The following is a 19,123-nucleotide window of genomic DNA, read 5'->3' as shown; positions in this document are numbered from 1 at the left end:
ACAATTTCAAAAAGAAGCTACACATATTATATTCTTTTTAGTGGCTGCATGTTTGGAAGCCTGGCATGGAGGGTAGACAGTGGGTTGGAGGGAAGCTTTGCGTCCCCTCTGTCCCTATGACATCATATGTCTGGAGCAATCAGGAGGCTAGCTCTTTTTTATCACAAAGAATTTGATGGCAGATCCTATAGGGCATTTGTTCCTCTGAAGTACTTCCCAGAGATTCTATTTTAAAAGTCACATAGTAGCTCTGTTAAACATTAAAACCATATGCAAACTAATATCAAGAAAAGACTATTTTTTTTTAAGATTTTATTTATTTATTTGACAGAGAGAGATCACAAGCAGACGGAAAGGCAGGCAGAGAGAGAGAGAGAGAGAGAGAGAGAAGCAGGCTCCCTGCTGAGCAAAGAGCCCGATGCGGGACTCGATCCCAGGACCCTGAGATCATGACCTGAGCTGAAGGCAGCGGCCTAACCCACTGAGCCACCCAGACGCCCCAAGAAAAGACTATTTTTTAAAAGATTTTATTTATTTATTTGACAGACAGCGATCACAAGTAGGCAGAGAGGCAGGTAGAGAGAGGGGGAAGCAGGCTCCCTGATGAGCAGAGAGCCCAATGCGGGGCTCAATCCAAGGACCCTGGGATCATGACCTGAACCGAAGGCAGAGACAACCCACTGAACCACCCAGGTGCCCCAAAAAAGGACTATTTTCGGGGGGGAACTGTTTGGAGCCAAGCATTTCCTTAGCCACTCACAGCCAGTCTCGAAGTCCTAAAACCGTAATTTGCAAAGTATCACATTAGCACCCTGGTTTGACTTGCTTCTGATTTCTAGCACTGGAAAAAAAAATAGCCTTTTCTATGATTTAGGTATAGGACATAACTGCAGAGGAATTTGCATTTGTATGAAGGGGGCTGAAACCCAGCCTCAGAATCAGCCAAGATTTTATTATTTTATTTTTATTTTATTTTATTTTATTTTATTTTACTAGGGAAGCAGAGAGTATCCCAATAAATCCTCCTTTCCTCTTTCAGCACAGTTAAAAAACCATCTTTGAGCTCCACTGACTCCATTAGGTTAGAACCTGGGTATGAGGTACAAAGGGAGGAAAATTATAGGTATGTGGGTGGAGAGAAAGAGAAGAAAGAGAGGCAGGGCACGGAACAAAGGAGAAGTGTGGGCTAGCACCTCGTGTCGCCCGGTGCTCAAGAACAACAAGGCAGAAAGAGGATGTGTGACAAACACAGTCATCCCAGCTTCACATGGGACCCGCCAGTCCACACAGGGCTCACTTGTACCCTGCACATGACCTCACCCGAACTCCTTTGACTTCAGTCTCTGTTTTTGGACTTCTTGATTTAGCTTCTGTTTTAGCATTTCCGCAATACTAACTTTACTACAAAAGGTAAATGTCTTGTAAACTAATGGGAAACATATTGCTTGGCATAGTTTATAATGTCAGGATTTATGGCTCTAACACTGAGGGTCTCTCTGACCTCGAAGATAACATAATGAACCAGCAATGTGCTACAAATGGCTCAGTGTGATTTTTATTAGTTCTCATAATTGCCCCTTATTAATTTGTATGCACGTAATAAGCACTCACCTTCACAGTCTGTCCAGCTTCAGGCCCATCCTGGAAGAAGGGGAAAAAAAAAGATAAATAACAGGGTGATACTAGATAGATGGTATCTCCTGCTTATTCAGAACTATCTCCTATTAATAATTTAGAACCAATTTCATTGTGTGTTAATTTATAGTATTCTCATGGGGACCATTCACCTCAAATGTGTGGGACCAGACAGTTCTCCATTTCCGACTGAGAGTAAGTGAGAAGTTATGTATAAAAATGATATAAATTATCCAGTGAGCCAACCCTCTTGCCACTTTCCATGCTCTTTGCTCTTGGCTATGGTTTTAATTGCATTAAAGAAGGTTGGAAATGTTTGGGGAGGTAAATTATCACACCTTTTGGTTATCTTTAAATCAGATGTAGTTTAATTAATGTCTGATTACTAGAGATCTCTACTCAAAAAAAAAAAAAAAAAAACAAACAAACCCAAAACCAAAACAAACAAACAAAAAACCCTGTTGTAAACATAATCCTTTAAGCAGGAAATGGGTTGTCTTATATGACAAGATCACCCAAGAGTGAGCCCTCTCTGACTGTCCTGACCTTAGGAGGGGGGATAGAGGAGCATTCATTGTTGCTGGGCCTTTTTCCCATCCTGGTTCCTCCTCTCAGCTTTTTAAAACCCAACAAAACTATTGGTTTAGCTGAAAATAAGCTAACTTGCCCAGTCATCATCATAATACAAAGCAAAAGCAAGTGTTTAGTGGGTTTGAGATACCAAGCACTGCCTACAGTCAAAAACTGTAAAACTAAAATAGAACCCTGCAACTTTTAGCAAGTCTTTCTACCTCTGCAACCCAGACTAATGGGTAAGCATGTTTGCCCTGCTGTGGCCAAGATGAAGTAGAACTCTGCATCAGTGGTTTTCAAACTTGAAGTCACGGCCCATTAGTGGGTCATGAAGTCAGCTTAATGGGTTGTGATCAGCACTAAAAACAAATCAGATAATACAACAAAAACGATTAGAGTGCACTGAAAGGGTAAATGCTATTTTGTAAAACTCTGGTTTTCTTTGTCTATATATGTATCCATGGGAAGGGAGGGTCACACTGTTGTGGAATAAATATCCTAGTGTGGTTTAAAGCTTTAAAAGGTTTGAAAACATGGCATATATGAAAGTACTCCAAGTGTTATGCACAAGTTAGTTCCTATGTTTATGAGATTCACTTTCTAGTAAATCATGTTAGATAACTAGCCCTGGCTATTTCCAGTGAATGTGAATTTTCTTCTAGCATTTCATTTAACACCGACAGATGTCTTCAGCCACTTGCCTTCCATTTCCTTCCTTCTCTGGAAACGTGATTTGTTGCATAAGCTTGATAAACTGACCCTGAGATTAATTACCTGCATGAAGGTGACTCAAATGGTTTGACATACAATAAACACACACACACACACACACACACACACACTTTAAAGGGAAGTTTACTCTCAACACAGGGCAGCAAAAAAAAATTTTTTAAGTGTTTTTTTTGTTTGGTTGTTTGGTTTTTTTAAAAGATTTTATTTATTTACTTGACAGACAGAGATCACAAGTAGGCAGAGAGGAAGGGAGAGAGAGAGGGGGAAGCAGGCTCCCTGCTGAGCAGAGAGCCAGATGTGGGGCTCGATCCCAGGACCCTGAGATCATGATTTAAGCCCAAGGCAGAGGCTTTAACCCACTGAGCCACCCAGGCACCCCTAAGAAGTGTTTAACAGCAGTTTTAGTCCAAGCCTTTCATAACCTGAAAATAGTGGCCTTCTTTATCTGTTGTCTTTGAAGGTCTGTGGTGGGGAAATGAGAGGGGTAGGAGGAGGATGGCAAGTATTCTGCACAACTAAACCACCTAGGGAAAGGTATCACATGATGGAAGAAGCCAATTCTTTCCAAAGGGTCCCTGCAGAGTCATCCGATTTCAAGGCTGTTGAGTACTTTAATAATTAGGTATTGATACCCCCCACTCTTCCCATGGGAAATCCGAAGGGGCATAAGATATGTTCTATTGATTTACTCAATTCCCACAACTGATGACTCACCACAACCTCCTCCTCTCACACTTTGTTCAACCTCTCCCTAAAAATCTCCAGTGATCTGGGGGCAGAGGGGGTCTCATTTTCTTCCTGGGAAGCAGGCCACACAGAATATCCAATCAATCCAGCTTCATACCAATCCATAATCGATCACTGGGGCTTGAGTTAAAGAGAAAAGGAACCCTCTGAGGGCAGTTTCTACTATCCTAAAGTAGAAGAGGGCTAGGCCCATGCAGTGCTCAAGACGTATTTACCATGCAGTAAAAATGACTTGCCCAGCCCCAGTTCTGGGAGAAGATCTGGAATGTCTTATTGCCCATGAAATCACGTGTCTATTATTACCACCTGCTTCGTAAACAACGCCGTAGACAGTGTCTCAGCTGACAGTCTACAGTCCACCTTGGGATAATAGGGCGGTCCTGGATTAGATACACCTTTTTCTGCTACTGTATAAGACATGAACAACTCACCTTACCAGTGAGATGCCGCTTAAAAGAGAGAGAGCCCAATGCTAGGGGGTGAAAAGGAAGAAAAATAACTTCTGAGCTATCCGTACACTCACCTGAATGGAAAATGTGAGAGAAGTCCCCTGGAAATGCTTCTCTACCACCATCCCGACCCTCTGGGTCGCCTGAAACAAATCCGCCACCTCATCGGGATGCAGGTCTCGGAAACGCTCCACCGGCCGAAGGGGACACACGAGGACATCTGTGGTGAGTTCTGTTAAGGCACACTTCGCTTGCTTTGGGTAGTATTTTTACCAAGAAATTTATACCCCTAAGTACTGAATCCCCTTGGCCCAGGGCCTTATCTCTCAAAGACTAAGGAATAAAAGAACAAATATTTATCAACCACCAAACTCCAAGAAGTTCAAAAAGAGCTTATAAACATGGTTAATTATACTTGGATGGTGCACTAAAGAAATCCTTTTAAGGGAAAGGGACATTAATGTTCAGAGAGACTCAAGTACTGGCTGAAATAATTAGGCCAAGAGGCAAAATCTATTCTGGACCATTATCTCCTGACCCCAATTCGAAAGCTCTGTCTTCTCCAGCAGCTAAAGGCACTGGGTTGGAAAAGCAAGCAGAATATCCATGATTAAAATTTTAATTTCAATATCTCTTTAGAGAAAAATGTAACAAAAATACTATAGGAGATGTTTTATTTATGTTTAAAAGGAGTGTTGACATTCTGAAAATGTACCATGCCCTTCATTTCTGATAAGAGATGTGCCACATGGTTAAGCAATTTATGACAAGTGTTCCTCAAGTTGATTATTAAGAATTCAGAAAGCCAGCTAAAGGTAAATCATTGACTTAAGAAAACAGGGATTTTTGTTTTGTGTTTTTTTTACTTAGGCAAACAAAACCATCTTAAGACAAGTCACCGTAGTTACGCTATTGGCCTGAACAAACAAGATCTAAAGAAAAAGATGAGTCTGATCACATGTTGGTGGCAAATCAGTATTCAATGTTACAGCATCAATAACATTTCAGTTGTCTTTGTATTTGAACTCCTCATATACGTGTGGCTACATGCATACAATCAGGCATGTGTGTGTGTGTGTGTGTATACATATACACACATATTCATACACACAAACATACACAGACAGATATAGTAATTTTTGTTTAGTTTTCAGGTACCAGCAGAGGGAAAAAAGTGTTCTAATGCTCTTTTCTGTTTCTCTCTTTTTTTCCTGTTTCTTGTTGTTTTATAAGAGTGTGCTTTGCCTGACGCTAAGCAGCTAAGGGGCATAATAAAACCCCAATTCTAGGACTGCTAGTCTCACCGGAATATCAAGCACTGTGGCCCATCATACTGGTAGGACTCAGAGCCCAAAGGGAAATGCACTGAGCTCAGCTGGGTGGGTCTGATTTCCATAAGAGAAGAGGGAAGGGGGGCGGAGAGAGGAAAAACTGATTAATTTTGCTCATAATCAGGAAATTCATGTCAACGGTAAACTAGGAAAAGGGGCATTTGTTTAATCTGAGTTCATTTTTCAAGAGAGGAGAAGGGAAGCCTTCACCCACAGGGCATCAGATACTTAAAAAGATAATTATCCTTCTTTGGCAGGGCTGCTTTATTATCATGGGTCAATGAACCGTTTAGAAATGAAGAATTTCCTTTCATTTCCTTTTAGCAGCCTCCACTCCCACTGAGTTGCCTTTTCTTTGTTAAAAGAGACCTTTTCCCATCATCCTCTTTCCAGCACCTCCTTCTCCTTCTTCCTCCCCACACCCTCCCTTAGGGCCTGACTTCACCAAACCACAACAACATGACAACTTTGCAGGCTTCCAACAGTACCCACAATTGCCGTGGTGAGCTGTGTCTAAACACGGCGACCAGGTGGGGAAGGAAGGACATTTTATTTAAACAACGGCTCACTGTAAGAATTATTGGACTGAATCTGAAATTCTTTGTACCTGATGTAACTTCAGTAATATCAATGACATCTGAAAATTTTTTTTCGTCCCAATGTCATAAAAATGTTTTATTATCAGTTCATTCTTCTTGTCTGATGCTAAGGATTGGCTTGACCCAATGTTTAATGAATCAAAACATTTACGGAAGTGAATTAAAATGGTTGAATCTATCAGCTGTTTCATCCCGTGTACACACAAGGGCAGGGTCGTCTACGTGATATACATTAATTATTTTAATTGAAGGTTAATAACACTAATAACAACAATGTCAAAAAGCAGTTGGGCAGGCTAAACGCATTCTCTTTTAGGTGAATATTTTTCACCAGCCCATTTAGGTCATGTTGCCCTGACATGTATATTTCCTGAAATCTAATCCTTTATTAAGAAAGCTTCTTATCTGCCTGAAACAAACATGTCTCCATGTGAATGACAGGATGAAACAGGGTTCAGTTTTAAAGGTGCTTACTCGGGCAGGTGTTCATGTAGGTAATCATTGTCTTTGTGCTACTGGGACCCAGCGGGTGGACAAATAAGCATCTTGACCCGGCAGTGGACACACGGGTAGGCTTCAGAGGAGTCCACAGGGAAGTAGATGGGTCTGGATTTACACAGGGTGGGTGGGGCTCTGGAGCTCCTGGCTACTGTGTGAGTCACTGACCTGACCAACAGCAGATTCCCCAGGCCATTCTAGGTACTAAATGGCATCAGGAAGTCAGGACCAACCATCATCCCTTAGTTCCTCTGAAACCAGAGCAGAAAAGAGCCTATGCCCTAACCCCAAACCCAGGCTACGTCCCCACTGCTGCCTACCCTACTTCCTGCTGCTTTTCTTCCCCCATTGCTCTGCTCTGCACTATACATTTGCCACATCTGCCTTTCTTCTGTTCGTCTAACACATTCAACTCCTTCCCAGATCGGGGGAACCTTCGTCCCAGCTGTTTGTTCTGCCTACAATTCAATTCCCCATGATCTTCGCCTGGCTGCTTCTTTCTTATCATTCTGATTCTAATTCCAGGGCTCCCCTCCAAGGAGCATTCCAGGACCACCAGTTTCAACAGCTACCCAGTGACTCTCTCTTTTGTCACCCGATTTCCATCCTGCCAGGGGCCTTGCCACCAGCTGGCAGTTTTCTGGGTTGGCTGCTACCTACCTGAATGAGAATGTCAGCTGCACAAGAGTGAAGACTGCCTTGTTTACCGCTGGCTCACCCCTGCCCGGAACACCAGACTTAATAAGCTTTGCTGCAATGAGGGAATACATTATGAACCAGACCTTCTTATCAGCTACCTCTGAGCATGAAGACCCTGACAAAATGGAGACAACACCCATTTATTTTCAGCCATCTCCACAAGGTTGGGATGGTGTGCAAGGTTGTTTTTTTTTTTTTTTTTAAATTCAAAGTGATCTATTCCTAACATGTAGCATAATTGGAACCAATGTCAGATGTGAGCTGGAAAAACGTAAACTTGTTTTTCACGTAAATGAGTTTTCATAGGAGCACAAAGGAAATATAATGATGAGGGTAAAAATCTTTGTGAAAAACACTTTTTAGGGGTGCCTGGGTGGCTCAGTGGGTTAAGCCGCTGCCTTCGGCTCAGGTCATGATCCCAGGGTCCTGGGATCGAGCCCCACATCGGGCTCTCTGCTCGGCAGGGAGCCTGCTTCCCTCTCACTCTCTCTCCCTGCCTCTTCGCCTACTTGTGATCTCTATCAAATAAATAAATAAAATCTTAAAAAAAAAACACTTTTTATGTATGTATTAAAAATTATAGAAAGAAGTGTTTTCTAGATTATTCAGAGTCTCTGGTAAACTAAACCTATGAAAATGCTGCTTTATAGTTTGAATAGGGATTGCAATTCATTTGTTCACTCAGTAAACAGGGGGCACCAGGTAAGTGTGGAGGCTGTGCCAAGCTCGGGGAAGAGCAACGGAGAACAGGAAGTTGCTCCTGTCCTTCCAGTCCAGGAGAGAGGCACTGGACCAGGTAACTGTAGTACCGTGGGAGGTACAGATGGAGAATTTGAAGATAAAGAGGCAGAGGGAAGCACCCAATGCAGCCCAACCTGGGAACCATAGTGAGGCAAGGGTTCCAGGGCAACCACAGGTGACCTCCAAGATTGATAAAGTACTCCGTGTTTCCCGAAAATATAAGCAGGTTCATAAAGGATTTAAAGCAGGTCAGCAAACATTTTCTGCAACACGTCAGATGGTTAAATTAAAAGTTTGATGGGCTGTATGCCTAAGCAGCTCTAGACAAGACAAACAACAGTAGGTATGGCTATGTCCTAATCAACTTTTATTTTAAAAAGAGGCGGGCAAGCCATATTTGGCCATGGATCTTATAATGTCAACCCTTGGTTTAGAGGAATCACATTAGCAAGAGGTAACTAAAGGAAGCTAGAACTATGTGGGGGCTCCATTGTTTTCCTGAGGTGAGGACTACAGTGTTATTTAGATAGAATATTGGATAAACATCATTTTGGTATCTTAAAAATTGTCAGTTTCTAAGGAGAACACCTGAACATGATAGAGAAATTTCATGAACCTGTGCAGCACTTTTGATGCGTTTAAAGACTAATCCCAGTCAGAAATTGTGTTACAGTGATGATATCATGTAGATAAATCCTTAAGTGTTGTTCCCCAATGCAACTAAAGGAGTTTCTGCCATCTTTAATTGGAAGAATGAAGCATATGATCTACAAACACATGAGAGCACCAGAACAGTATGTTATTCACAAATTCAACTGAAAATAAAGGCATTTTCTCAAAATAAGTGCATAAGCCTTGGAAGAAAACACCATATTGCTTAAAGATGGTGGGTATCACGCGCTACATGATTCCCATAGACAAACAAATCAGGGAAACCGAATTAATTTTGAAAAAGCAGACAGCTCTTATAATCCTACTGCAACTTTGTATATGCCAGTAGTTTTAAGGTAATATCACAGATGCAGAATAATTTAATTTAGAGATTCCTAGGCATCGTTAATGGGCAAATCCCACATTATACATAGTCTATTACAAGACAACTTCTTTTGCATCCTCTTTGCTTGTGATTAATACCTCTGAAGAGACTTTTTAGCCAACATGCCTGATACCCTCAAAGAAGTTAATCTACAGAATTGAATTTAATATATGTTTATTCGGGACCCATCATGGGTGAGAACCTGTGAAAGAGAGTATCAAATAGGATCTGGTCTCTCTCTATCTCTAATCTAAAGGAGACAAGGCCATTCAGTAGTAAGATTTTTTTTTTTTTTTAAAGAAGAATAGGGAATAGTTAGAGTTTAGTTCCTGTAGTCCACAAAGAAACTCCTCATAGCAGAGGAATATCAAAGACAACTTCCGAGAGCAGATGAGATTTCAAGTGAATTTTACAAATGGGGGAGTAATTCAACCAGTGGGCCAGCTGGCAACCCACTCATCCGTCCATCCCACCACTACAACCTCCTCTCAGTCCAGGGTTTCTGCTAGCATTTTGGGCGCCAAGATGAATACAGCAGAGTAAATGATCTTGAAGGGCTCACACTATGATGTCCCAAACTGTCATATAGTCTAAACAGATCATCACAACACAGAGAGATGAAGACTATTGATAGAAATCAGTACAGAATGTTGTGGGAGCTCAGAGGAGGCAGAATCTAACTCTGCCTAGGGGTGTGAGATAAACTTTTCAGCATGGTCTTGCATTTCAATTTTCTAAAATCAGAAACTATTTCTCCAAATTTAGGCCAAGATCTGTCCTTGAAAATGGCCTAGCAACTTGTGGTTAGCTTTAAAGAAATTTGTCAGACATTCCTTCTTTGGCCACAATCGCTGTTTCATTTAGAGTGTACTCTCCATTTACTTAATCTTTCCAACAAACCCATAAAGTACTGTTATAATTCCTATTTTGCAAATGAGGAAATTATAGCTTATAGAAAAAGAGAAACTTGTGCAAGACACTCAACATGAGATTAAAACTAGAATTCTACCCAAGCCATGCAATTCCAAGATCCATGTTATTAACCACAATGCTGTGATGTTGTACTTTTTGTACTATTAGGACTCAGTCTCTGCCCACCCTCTTATTAAAAGTGTGCCCTGAATTCCCAGGGTCTGTTTGTGGAAGACAGCCATGGGTATTACAAAACACTAAGACACCGTGCAAAACTGCTAAACACTGAGAGACACCTAGCCTTGAATGAAGAAAGCAGTGCAAACACATAATCCCATCATGGGAGGAAGCCTCAGTGCTGGGCAAGGGAAGTTGTTAAGGATGCCCTCATCCTAACAGAGAACAGTGAGTAAGGACATCAAGAATAAGAGAACTTCCTTGCACCAGGGGTTCACCAGGAGGAAGCATGGAGGGATGTGGAGCCTCCATTTTGGCCCTTCCCTCCCTCCATCCTGTCCTTTCTTCCTTCATTCATTTTAACTGAGTACAGTTGATTCATATCACATTAGTTTCAGGTGTATGACATAGTGATTCCACAAGTGTATACATATAATATGCTCACCCACAAATATAGCTACTACCTGGCCCTTTTCAATTTTTGAGGTTGGCTTGCTTCAAGGTACCTTTGGCTCCCCTGGGCTGGCAGATTCTGAAGGAAGCTTAGCTCCAACAGTCAAAATCGATGGGTTAGGCTGACAGATACACTGAAAAATCTGGCGGCTTGTTGGACAGTGATTGGGAGTCACTGACTCTCTCACACTATATTATTTGTATGACCAAGGACTACCAGAAACTTGGTAATGCCTTTCCTTTCCCTCTTCGTCTTCACTCACTACCAGCCCAGAGTGCTTGTCTCTGTCCTTTGGGTGTAAACACTTAGGGTGTTTTTGCCACATGGAAGCGATGATGACACAACACGCCAGACCTTGTGCTGAGCCCTGGGTGGCACACAGCTAACCCAGAATACAAACAATGGAAGAAAGAAATCAAATGGAATCTTGCACTACTCAAGCACCTGAAGTTGGTGTGGTAGATGATTTACAAATACTACCACAAAAGTCCCTCCCACCTGCCCCTTTGCAAAGTGACTTTGCTTCTCTTCTCATCAAAAGTGGAAGTCTGTTTCCTCTCCCCTTGAATTTGGGCTGGACTTAGGACTTGCTTTGATCAGTGAAATGTGGTAGAAGCTTCACTGTGTGACTTTCCAGGGTCAACCCTGAACAGTCGACAACTTCTGCTTTTTGTCCTTTTGGAACACTGAGACCGAAATGCCATGAAAAGCCCAGGTGGCCTACTGGGGAATGAGAACCACATGGAGGAGAACTAAGGTACCACACCTGATAGCCAGCACCAACTGTTAGAACCTTCCAGTCACAGGAGACCTAGTGACTGACTTCCTGTCTACTACTCCATTATGACAACAAACACAAACACAGTGGCCTAAAAAAACACTACTTTGTTTTCTTGTCCTGATTCTGTGGGTGGTTTTTGTGCCGGTCTCACACAGGTAACTGCTTTGAGTTGGCAGGTAGGGCTGGGGCTGGACTCAGCTGGGTCCACTGGGCCCTCGCTCCACGTGCACTTTCATCCCAATCCAGAGGCAGAAACTCTGAACGCCTCTGAAGGCTTAAGTTCTCCCATATTCTACTGGTCAAAGGAAATGACAGTCCAGCCCAGGTTCAAGGTAGAGAAATAAATTCCACCTTCTGACAGGAGGGGAAAGACCACACTGAAAAGAGGTAGGGGCAGGGGCAGTCCTGTTGCATCAAGGGTTCATCACCATAACGATGGACCACAGGTAGTAACTATGAAAATAAGTCCTGGGGATCTGATAAAAATGACCAGGTGCCAAGATATCTTAGACACCTGCTGACTATCTATAGCCACGGCATGTTTGGAGCTGGGATGGGCCTTATACATCATCCTTCAACTATTATAACATCAATTATCTTCCTTGTTGGATGGGGGAAAATGGGGGAGTAGAGTGTTTAACTGATGTGCCACAAAGTCACACAGGTTCACAACTGGAACTGAAACTCAGCTGTCTCCCTTCCCAAACCAAAGCTCCTTCCATTACACACAAGATGACAAAACACTGAGCCTCTGCCACCATGTTCCAGCACTAACCCTCTAGGAGACATCAATAATCAGCTCCGTAACCCTGTCCCTGAACCACAGAGACTTAGATTTCTTCTCAACCCTGCCCTTGAAGCAGCTGTCACCAATCGGAGTGGGCATGTACCATGAGACTCAGGGGTCATTTCTCTGGCCCCCTCTCCTGCTCAAGAACCACACAAACAAATGCAAAGACCCCGGCAGAGTCAAGAACAAAGTGAAAGGTTACAAAATCGAGAATCAGCCCAACTACCTCAAAGGTTCATCATGTTGCTACATTTTTATTCAAAATAAATGGGGTAAGTTTAAAATTTGCTCATCGTGGATAATAATTGATGATCTAAAAAATAATTTTATGTACATTTCCATGACAAGTAAGAAATATTTAAATACAGAGTCATGACAGAGAAATGGAAATGTACTGATTCAGATGATTAATTAAGGAAGACAGGAGAATATTATTCTCAGAGTTGTTCAGATTTGCTCCCATTTATTTTTCCATATCTGATCTATTCTAGGGATTCAGAATATAAAAGTCACTAAAATAAATCAAACCATCAAAATATCATTGATTCTGATGAGGCTGATTAGCATGTGCATATATGAATATGGAGGAAGTCAGTATCCAATAACATGATGAAGAATTAGTCATTCTTCGAAACTAATAAAAAAGTAGAGTGTATATTCATCTTACGACAGCTTAGTATGTACTTCAATGACAAGCAAGGAACTTTCCACTTCGTACTGCAGACTTCTAGAGACCCTGTGTAATAAGCTATTTGCTCTAACAAATAATCCTAGCCCTTGCAAATGTTTAAAATAATTCATAATGTCACTTCAAAAACAACAGGATGGACAGTGAGGCATTTTTTTAAGAGGAGACTCAATTTATTTGATTTAAATAGCACAGTTACAGAGCTTTGACTCAAAGTCAGTGGCATCTCCAAAAGTAATCTACTATTCACAGTGCAAGCACTTCTGTGAATTTTCTTATCAGAAAGGTAGAAATATTACCCCCTCTCCCCAAATTAAGCCATACCACTCTGAAGAAGCAACTTGTCCATTTGGGCCACATCTTTCTTCACTGGATATCAACATACCCACCATTGTAACTCAATGATGACATCGTGGGATAGTCATCAACCATAAGCATAAAGGGCGTGAATTTAATTTTAAGCAAGTTTGATTTTCAGAATATTCAGAAACTCCAGGACAGTGTGATTAAGATAATGATAGGACTCTGCTCATTCCTGGATCTCAGGGTGAGTATCTCCTAAGTATCCATGAGAATGCTCATGTTTTGTCCTGGAGACATACAGTGACAGTGAGTCCTCAGTCATCTGGGGGTAGGGAAGGCAGGTATCCTTGACTAGGCACACCTGCCCTGAGCCATGCTCTGAGCTCCTATACTACTATGGACGCTCAGAGGTGAGAATCACCTTTGTCGGGAGAAGTGATCAGGCGGCCTTCAAACAAAGTAAAATCAAAGGGGAACGTGCAGCCTGAAAGCACTATGGTACAGATTCTTCGGTTTAAATTTCACACATTTCTGTGTATTCTTCAAAGCAAAGGAATCTTGTATTGATTAGCCTAAGAGAATCAGAATGGGAAAAGCTTACCTGCATTAAATTAAACATGTGGGGACAAGTGAATAATGATAGCAGGGGAAGGAAAGAGCATGTAACATTTGTTTGCAGCCTACTATGTGCCAGTGATAATCAGTGACCCTTTGAGGCAGGTAATATCACCCCCGTTTTTCCACATTCAGAAGTTCTAGCCAATGAAGTGAAACCACATACCCAAGGTGACACAATTATAAAGTGAAAATCTTGGCTCAGGTCATGTGATGAAATCATCTAGGCTATCTCAATGCTGCCAACGTCATGGAAGTCTCCATGTGCCTACTGCGGTGTTCACTACAGCAGTTCACCAGAACCCTGGTTTTGTGAGATGCTATCACACATTAGACAGGAGGAAAAACATGGGTGCTTCGTGACGATTAAAAAGCACCAGATGAAATGAAGTGAAACAAGTTTCTTTACAACTGTACTCATCAGGATATTTAATATGCTAACGTGCATTCTGAGTTCTCAAAAACCAGAGATGCTGTGCAGCATTTCTCATATTTGCTTAACAATAAAACTAGTACTATCACTATTATTATTATTATTACTTTGCAGAACACTACATAGGACAAATGTTCTAGGGGATGTTCTTTGGGAATCCTGAGCATCATTTATCTCAATATAGAGGTGCCTCCAAAAGATGGCTCTTTTTCAAACAAAAAAGTAAATATCCTGTTAATTCCTATGGGCAAAGCAAGGCGACATTCTGCTAAATGAAATATGCTGAGAAGTTGAGCATTAAAATACATCTGATGGGATAGGAAGGTCATTAGGGCTCCTCACCAACTATTTTAGGTTCTTGCCATATCCAGGCACAAGGTAGGATTATACTTCCCGGATCCTTGTGGTTAGATGAAGCTGAAGATGAATTCTAGCCAGGGAATTGGGAGCAGAAGTGATACACATCGCTTATGCAGTCAAATGCTCTACCACTGCGCTATACCCCCTACACATCGCTTATGGACGAGAGCCCTGAATTGCAGTGTGAGACCCCAAAGCTCTCTCTCCTTCTCCATGGCAACCGGCAACATCAGTTGTGCTCTCAGACCGGACTGGCATCGCAGGTCAGCAGGGGGCTTTGCTCATCACCTGTTCTCAGGGACTAGAGCAAGTCTGTCAAACAGTTTTCATCTCTTTTGCTAACTCCCAACTAACCTGTAGCAGCTGTTTCAAGCAGTATTTCGAAGAGGATTCTGAGATGTTGATAGGAATCAGAAGGGAAGAATGGAGGGATTTGTTAGTTTGGCCTATCATGAGGGAAGGAGGAATATCCACATGCATGTGTATCTGCCATTCTTCGATGAGAAAGCATACAGACTTTCCCCCCAGGGCTCACATTTCCCCTTTCTCAATGATATGGAAGTCATCTCTAGGTAATGCAATGTCTCTGAGTAAGAGTGATGAAAATCTGGTCTTATTGATATTGTCCTGGAGATACATAAAAGACTATGGGGTTTAAATAATTCTAGTTAGGAGAGTATTAAAAAAGAGTTACTGTCTGGGCACCTGTGTGGCTCAGTGGGATAAGCTTCTGCCTTCCGCTCAGGTCATGATCCCAGGGTCTTGGGATCAAAGCTCAGCAGGGAGCCTGCTACTCCTTCTCTCTCTGCCTACTTGTGATCTCTCTCTCTCCGTGTCAAATAAATAAACAAAATCTTAAAAAAAAAAAAAAAAAGAGTTACTGTCACTCAAAAGTATCCTCCATAATGTGCCAACATGGGAGTGGGAACACTCCAAAATGAGAATGAAATAAAATGGTCTTAGGCGTTAACAGCTGGAAGGATATTGCAAAGAAGAATTAAATACACTTGTCAGCTGAAGGAAATATTTAAGGATCACCTCCAATGAGGATTTTTTTTTTTAAACTTCAGAAATACTCTGCTATGAGATCACTTCAAAAACTCTACAAAAAGTTGTGGGGTGTTTTGTTTTGTTTTGTTTTAATTCCAGTACAGATCAGGAAGTAATGCTAAAGGTCTGTAATTCATTGGAGATCTGCTGGAAAACCAAAGGCAAGGTAAGTAATTCCATAGCAGTTGGCCACGTACGCTTCTATTCTACCAGCATATGAATGAGGACAGAACATCTGGACTGTCTGCTTCTACAGACGGGGACCCAAACTCCCTTACAGTGAGGGTCGTTCCAACACAAGCTCCACTAGGTCCTGAAAATCATGGATTCCACTTCTGGTTTGCTAATGCCACTCAAGAGCCACTGAAAAGTCCAGTTTCCATTAGATCTCCAGTACAGTTGGACAAGCCCATGAAGCAAGCCACATATCATAGTTCGGACACTAAGGAAGGCAGAGAGCAACCAAAATATAAATATGGAACAGCAGAGACTCTTTAATAGGAGAAAAGAAATAGGAAATGGGAGACTTCTTTCTGCCTCCATTTTCTGCCTCTTCCTCTGGAGCGAGAAAGACATAAAAGGGAATATTCTGCAGGGAAAGCATTCTTAGAAGATAGGAAATATTCCCAAGTAGACAGGCTCACATGGCATTTCCTGATGCCACACACAGTGTGAATAGTGCAGAATAGGCTGTCAAGAAATATTTAGTGAAAGAGAAAATGACATGCATGCTCATTCGTTGCTTAATCTGTGAAACAATTCTTCCACGTAAGGGAGTCTTCAAAATGTTTCAGATATTGTTTCTGGGACCATTGAACAAGACAAGACTCAACTAACATACATGAAAATAATTAAGGGAAATGCACTTACTACTTAAAAAAAAATGCTTAGTTCTGAATTCTTAATCAAAGAGAGACCCAGCTAAAGGCACAGAAAAACTAAATATAAGATACCCTTCCCTTTGCACATCAAAGGCAGTGCTTGCATTTTAAATGGGAAACTTGTAGACCATTAACTCATTGGAGCTTGGAAAGATCTGAGAATACATTGTTTTATGTTTTTTTTTAAAAAAGGAAGAGATCTTTCTTGGTGATAGATACAAATGTTGATAGAAAAATTCCTTAAGAGAATTAAGTATGTTAATTGGACATTCTCAAAATGTGACTTAACCCCCTCAACCAAAATAAACAAATTCAGTCCCAAAAGAGATGTGAGAATATTTCATGTTGAAAGGTGTACTGTGTTTAATGAATGAATTTCTCTGTGAATTACTGAAGGAAGGCCATAAAGCCAAATTCTGGAGGAACAGGTAGAAACAAAACACTTTTTAGGACGTCGTATGTTTTTTATTTATTCATTAAGTATGTATTAACTTAGAGAATAACTAAGAGAGTTAATACTCTTATACTGGAATTAAAACACCAAAATTAAAGCTAAAAACTTAAAAAAAAAAAAAGAGCTTCCTACATGGTAGGTATTGTGTAGGATGCTGAGGACAGAGCAGGCACTAGCCATGTGTACCACGTTCCTTCCCATCCAGAAGTGTACATTGTAGAAGGTGAAAAGTCAGGAAACAGGTAAAAATGTCCTCTATTCTGAAAGAGACAATGGTGGACATAAGAAAGCCAAGATGCAATGATACAAGGGGAAAGACATTCCAATCCAACACTGCTACCTGGGAGTGAGCTTGGCCTGAGGACCTAGAGCACGAGGAGGGAGAACTGGCCCTCCACAGTTTTGGGGGTGGGGGAGCAGGCTGGACTAATTCTACGTGCATGGGAAAGCCTCCGCGGCATCTCAGGCAGTAAGTAACAGAGATTTATGACAGAATCTGAGTTCTCTTTTAGAAAGACCACTGTAAATGCTGTAGAGAAAAAAAAAAAAAAAGGATTCAATCAATGCAAGGATAAAAGCGGAAGACCACTGGGGATGGCTTTACCAGAGACTAGCTGAGAGATTCCAACTAAGCCCAAACTATGGTGGTGACAGTGTAGATACAGAAAATTTGAGACATATTTCTGAGGCAAGAGCAATAGCACTGACTGATGGGGGGTGGGGAAGAAGCAGAAGGGGAGTCCAAGAAGACTCCAGGGTTCTGGCCTGAGAGATGGGTGGGGAGAATGGTGTAATTTAGGACAGAAGGCGGTTAGCCAAGGGGGGAGGCAGTGTCACGTGGCTCACTATTTAGAGACCTTTCCTTCTTGAATTTACAGATTTCCCAAAACCAACCAACCTGGGGGTGTAGATGGACCCCAGGGCTCCTATGAATCTCCTGAAAATGCTAACAAGATGGGATGGATATGAGTGTGTGTGTGTGTGTGTACTGTTCTCCTGTGGTCTTGAATTTGCAAAAAATTCTTAGTCTCCTGACTACAACTAAGATAAGAATCACTGATTTGAATTAGAAAAATTATTTGGAATTAGTTTCCAGGAGAATGATTAAAAACAGACTTACACTTCTATCCATTGTAGCTTAGAATCTAATAGATTTGATGTAGGAAAGATGTTAGGGTTTGAAGCTGATGCCCAAGAAATTAGTTCCCAAGAGAATGATTAAAAACAGACTCACATTTCTATCCATTTTAGCTTAGAATCTAATAGACTTGATGTAGGAAGGATGTTAGGGTTTAAAACTGATGCCCAAGAGAAAATTCTTGAGACATCTTTGGTGCAAAAAGGTGGTTTTATTAAATCATGGGGACGGGACCCATGGGCAGAAAGACCAGCACCAGGTCATATGATGTGGCCCATTATATGCTTTCAGATTGGGAGGGAGTTAGGGAGAGTATAAGTCTCTAAGGAATTTGGAAGCAAGTCTTCCAGGACCTTGAGAGGGCTAGCTATTGTTGGGAAAAGGTCATTTATTACTGTCCAATAAAACCATAGTTATTAGACCCTTCAGATATATATCGGTAGGTCATACTCTTGGGGGATGATTGCCAACATGTATCTTGGGGAGAGGGGGAGATAAAAGAGGTTTCCAAAGAAATTTTTATATGTTTAAGTAGACTTGAAGGATCCTGGAGGTCAGGCTAAGACTGTCTTTTGCCTTTAGCAAAGTATTAACACCGAGGCAGCTGGGTGTCTAGAGGAATGTCACTCTGCCTGTTTCAAGGACTTGTCAGCAGGCTATAGGTAGGAAGGAAATTTAATTTTTTTTCTGCCTTTGTTTCTCACATCAGACCCGCTCCTGAAATGTGAAAAAAAAAGTTTATTTTGTGTCTGAGCAATGTTCAGAAGGATGAACAAGGATGAACCCTCCACAAAAGACAAACTAAAGTTTTTTTTCTACATGGCATAACACTAAAATCATTTAATCTGATTCAGCAGTGAACAGTTTAAGACATGTCTCTTCCAACAAAAGACAACTGGACACATAAAGATGATTGTGTGATCCATTCAAAATTAAAGAATAGGCTAAATCATTTACAACAATAAAAATGCAGAAAATCCTACTAGAAAAAAAAAAAAAACACGTGAAAACTCTAAGAAGCAAGTGATTTCTAAATGTTTCCAAAAT

At 41.3% G+C, this 19,123-nt stretch overlaps 1 protein-coding gene across 1 annotated transcript in view; it reads right to left on the bottom strand.

Annotated features, from left to right (window-relative positions):
- Nucleotides 1-19,123, bottom strand: part of FHIT (fragile histidine triad diadenosine triphosphatase) — an 851,975-nt gene that overhangs the window by 275,714 nt on the left and 557,138 nt on the right. Inside the window, exons 3-4 of the mRNA XM_047690617.1 lie at nt 4,211-4,356; nt 1,612-1,641 (exon numbers count right to left, since the gene is read on the bottom strand). Coding sequence (XP_047546573.1) covers nt 1,612-1,641; nt 4,211-4,356 — 176 coding nt within the window. The remainder of the gene's footprint in view (nt 1-1,611; nt 1,642-4,210; nt 4,357-19,123) is intronic.

Source organism: Lutra lutra, chromosome 1, assembly GCF_902655055.1.
Source record: "Lutra lutra chromosome 1, mLutLut1.2, whole genome shotgun sequence".
Taxonomy (NCBI): Eukaryota; Metazoa; Chordata; class Mammalia; order Carnivora; family Mustelidae; genus Lutra; species Lutra lutra.
The sequence above is the reverse complement of the archived record's forward strand: the minus strand, read 5'-3'. Positions and strand labels throughout refer to the sequence as shown.